We start from the raw sequence: 3,937 nt of genomic DNA, 5'->3' as shown, positions 1-3,937 counted from the left end.
CCGCTCGGAGTCTCCCAACCGTGAGCGCAGTGACTTTGGGGGCAGCAACACCCAGCTGTGCAGCAGCAACAACCTCTACACTCCTGACTACTCAGTCCATATCCTCAGCGACGTGCAGTTTGTAAAGGTAACTCCCCGGGTGGACCGTCCCTCGATCCTGACCGCAGAGGCGGCTGGGGGTCAGGATGTGCATCCCACTCCCCTGTGATCCAAGATAATGTGACGATGAGGTTAAACCTCAGAAAGCCAGAGCCCATGACTCTTGTCCCCATGGCTTCCAGCCTTGAAGCCCTCTCATCGCAGACCTTCCTCAGAAGTGGAGGTAGGAAAAAATGGGAGAAGAGAAAGTCCAATATGCTAACTCTTATGGTTGGTAGTACTGGCCACATGACTTGTGGGAAAAGACATGGGAAGTGACAATAGAGTAAGTGGTTCAAATAGTTACTGAACGCCTGCACTGCGCTTGGCTCTGTCCAGGCATTGGTGAGTTACGGGAGCGAACAAGACAGCAAGCTCCTGCCTTTCTGTACCTTCCATGCTCCTAGGGCAGCGATGGCGAACCTATGACACGCGTGTCAGAGGTGACACGCGAACTCATTTTTTTGGTTGATTTTTCTTTGTTAAATGGCATTTAAATCTATAAAGTAAATATCAAAAATATAAGTCTTTGTTTTACTATGGTTGCAAATATCAAAAAATTTCTATATGTGACACGGCACCAGAGTTAAGCTAGGGTTTTTTAAAATGCTGACACGCCGAGCTCAAAAGGTTCGCATCACTGTCCTAGGGGAAGAAAGATGATTAACAGGTAACCACATAGATAAAACCCAGGTAATTTCCAGGTAATGATAACGATGATGAAGGGAATATACAGGGCGGGGGATAAACTGAGGCTGCTTTAGAAATGGTTGTCAGAGCAGGCCAAGCAAGGGACATTTTTGCTGAGACCTGAAAGGGAAGGTGGGGAGAATGTTCAAGACAGAAACAGCAGGCAGGAAGGAGCTGGGGGTTCCAGGGTCTGAGTGCAAAGGCAGAGGCTGGTGTGAGATGAGACTGGAGCATTAGCAGCAATGTCACCTGGCATTTTAGGCCAGAGTGAGGCCTTTGGATTCTCTTTGAATTGGGAATTTTTGTTAGGTTTGTTTCTCAGGTCTTTCCATTTGTCTTAGTTCACTTGGGGTGCTCTAACAAATTACCACAGACTGGATGGCTTAAACAACAAACACTTACTTCTCACAGTTCTGGAGGCTAGGCGTCCAAGTTCTGGGTGTGGTCAGATCCGGTGTCTGGTGAGAGCCCCCTTCCTGGTTAGCAAATGAAAACCTCTGATTGGAATGGTTGGTTCTATACAAGGAATTTGAAAATTCAAACTTAACACAGCTTTTGTTTTATGTCGCTGTTGGTTTCTCTTTTGTTTTGTTTTTTAATGTAAGTTCAGATGATGCTTTAGATCAGCGGTTCTCAACCTGTGGGTCGCGACCCCTTTGGCGGTCAAACGACCCTTTCACAGGGGTCACCTAAGACCATCCTGCATGTCAGATATTTACATGACGATTCATAACAGTAGCAACATTACAGTTATGAAGTAGCAACGAAAATAATTTTATGGTTGGGTCACAACATGAGGAACTGTATTTAAAGGGCCAGAAGGTTGAGAACCACTGCTTTATAGACTAAAGTTTAAAATCTCCTCCCCCTGATTTAATGGACTAGTTAGGACCATGATGTAGGCTCTTTTACTGACCTCTCCCACCTGCCCCCCCCCTTTTTTTTAACATAAAGAGAGTCTTTGAGGAACCTAGACAGAAGTTCGTACAAAATGGGTGTTTTTATTGGTGGAAGCCCCTGTGACTGGCTGCGGGCAGTTTGTGAGGGCTTTCCATGTCCAGATAGAATGAAGTTCCAGAACTGGTTATAAAGTCCAGGAGTAAATCGACTTCACAATATGTTACAATATTAGATAGAAAAGATGCCTAGATTATCTGGGAAAGATATTAAAGCTGTGATTAATAGTGGTTAATAAGCTATGAAGATATCAAAGAATCCTTATGCTTGTTTTTAAAAAAATGTGTTTTGTAAATGTCATTATTGAACTAAGGACATTTGGCTAATGACATAATCTGACTCGTGTGACTGCAACCAAGATGCCTCATCACCATCTGGTGGCAGAATCCCTAAATTGCAGGATTGTGTTTTGAGGGATGAAAGTTATAAAATGATAGGAGACATCACACTGGTTAAAGGTGAACTTCTGGCCAGGGCGCTGAAAGCCTGCTAACTCTCAAACCTTGGGCAAGTGCGTCAACCTTCCTAGACCTCATTTCCTTACTCGTAATATGGGCCGTAGGAGACCTCTCGCACCCACCCCATACAGTCATTATGACAAGCAAAGGTGATAGCACATACCTACATGCTCTGTAAGCCATTGTGCACTATATAGTATATATATATCCCACGTTCAAAGGCTGTTAAATCGTGTTGTTTACCCATATCTTCAGGAAAAAAAACACTCTACTGTCGTGGTAAACAACCTGCTTCCCTATTTATAATGGTCTGGCCCTCTAGCAACTTCAGCGTGAAATTATAGCTACTTTGCCTACAAATGTCAGGTGGTCATAATAATCTGGCCACTCAGTGTAGATAGAAGGTTCTGTCCTCATATCCCAACCTCTACCTGCAAAAGCACGCCCTTCTGGGTAACATTAGCACTAGAGCTTTCACCAACGTCTGAGAACCTAATCTCTAGTTCCATCTCTTTAGGATATTTATAACACTTCCAATAGTATATATGTTATATGATTTCAATAAGTAAATACTTCAATTATGTTTTAAGTTAGAAGTTGAAAAGAGACTATAAACCAATTTGGTAAAAAAGTTATCAGGAATGAGTTTGATACTGAAAGTAAATAGAAATTTATCTGTGAGCTCCCTGGTCATAAAAGCAAAAAAGCAGGAAGTTCCCATCATAATTCACCTAGAGAAAGGAGCTTCTTTCTGGCAATAATTTCTTGAAGGATAGAACTATAGAAGGCTTCAAAAAACACACACATATTGGCTTCATCTGCAGTTTTGCCAGAGTTCATGTTCTTCACATGGAGGTTTCTTATTTCAGCCTTTGACACAAGCTGGGGGTCTCGTTCTTGCCAGGTCCCCACTGACTGACCCTTAGGAAGAGGACTCTTGGCAATAGTATAAGCCAGTGTGTGCCGCGCCTGCACAGCCAGGTTCAGTGAGCCTGAGAGGAGGTGGTGAAGGATTGAGGAAAGATAGACAACAGAAGAAAGCTGGGTCTGGGTGGGATGCTGTCCTCTCTGATGGAAAGCTAGCGACAGTGCCACAGCCTGCAAGCCGAGTCTTTATTTTATAACCAGTTTCCACGAGGCAAAGTAAGGGTGTGGTTCAACGTTCTCGTTCTCGTGGGTTTCAAATCTACTCAGTTACATGCACCTGCTCAAGCTTTGTTTACTTGTTGCACCTCCCACAGCCTATATCACTTAGCCACGTGGGACCACAGGTTTGGACCATAGGTTAAAGCTTACAACTATACTACACTTGATCTTAGCCAAAAGGCCGAGAAGCGATCAAGCTTACAACTATAGTCTTTGGCTATAATTGTGCTGGGACTTGCACGTGGCTTTTGCCACGAGAGGATCATGCCCTCTCATTAGTCCCAGGCTTGAACTTGTCCAAATGCTGTAGCCGCTCTCCACACCTGTGTTTTAAACCTCTCTGTGGGCAACCACCCTGCTAACTGAAGATGCCCTCTGTCCTCTCCAGGGTCTCAAGTAAAGACTTAGCTCCTCCAGGTGCACTTTAAGAGTCCAGAGCCAGTACTCAATTGGCTGGGCGTTGTCCCGTGCAGTGAAAGGTTGCCGGTTCAATTCCCGGTCAGGGCACATGCCTAGGTTGCTTGACTTAATCCCCAGATGAGGGCATG

The 3,937-nt window shown here is 44.5% G+C and overlaps 1 protein-coding gene across 1 annotated transcript in view; it reads left to right on the top strand.

The window, feature by feature from the left end:
• The window catches only part of CNNM1 (cyclin and CBS domain divalent metal cation transport mediator 1), a 50,156-nt gene that overhangs the window by 40,866 nt on the left and 5,353 nt on the right, over positions 1 to 3,937 (top strand). Inside the window, exon 8 of the mRNA XM_006756569.2 lies at positions 1 to 127. Within this exon, the coding sequence (XP_006756632.1) occupies positions 1 to 127 (127 nt within the window). The remainder of the gene's footprint in view (positions 128 to 3,937) is intronic.

The sequence above is a fragment of the Myotis davidii genome, unplaced genomic scaffold (genome assembly GCF_000327345.1).
Source record: "Myotis davidii unplaced genomic scaffold, ASM32734v1 scaffold332, whole genome shotgun sequence".
Classification (NCBI taxonomy): domain Eukaryota; kingdom Metazoa; phylum Chordata; class Mammalia; order Chiroptera; family Vespertilionidae; genus Myotis; species Myotis davidii.
This window is presented reverse-complemented; position numbering and strand designations above follow the sequence as displayed.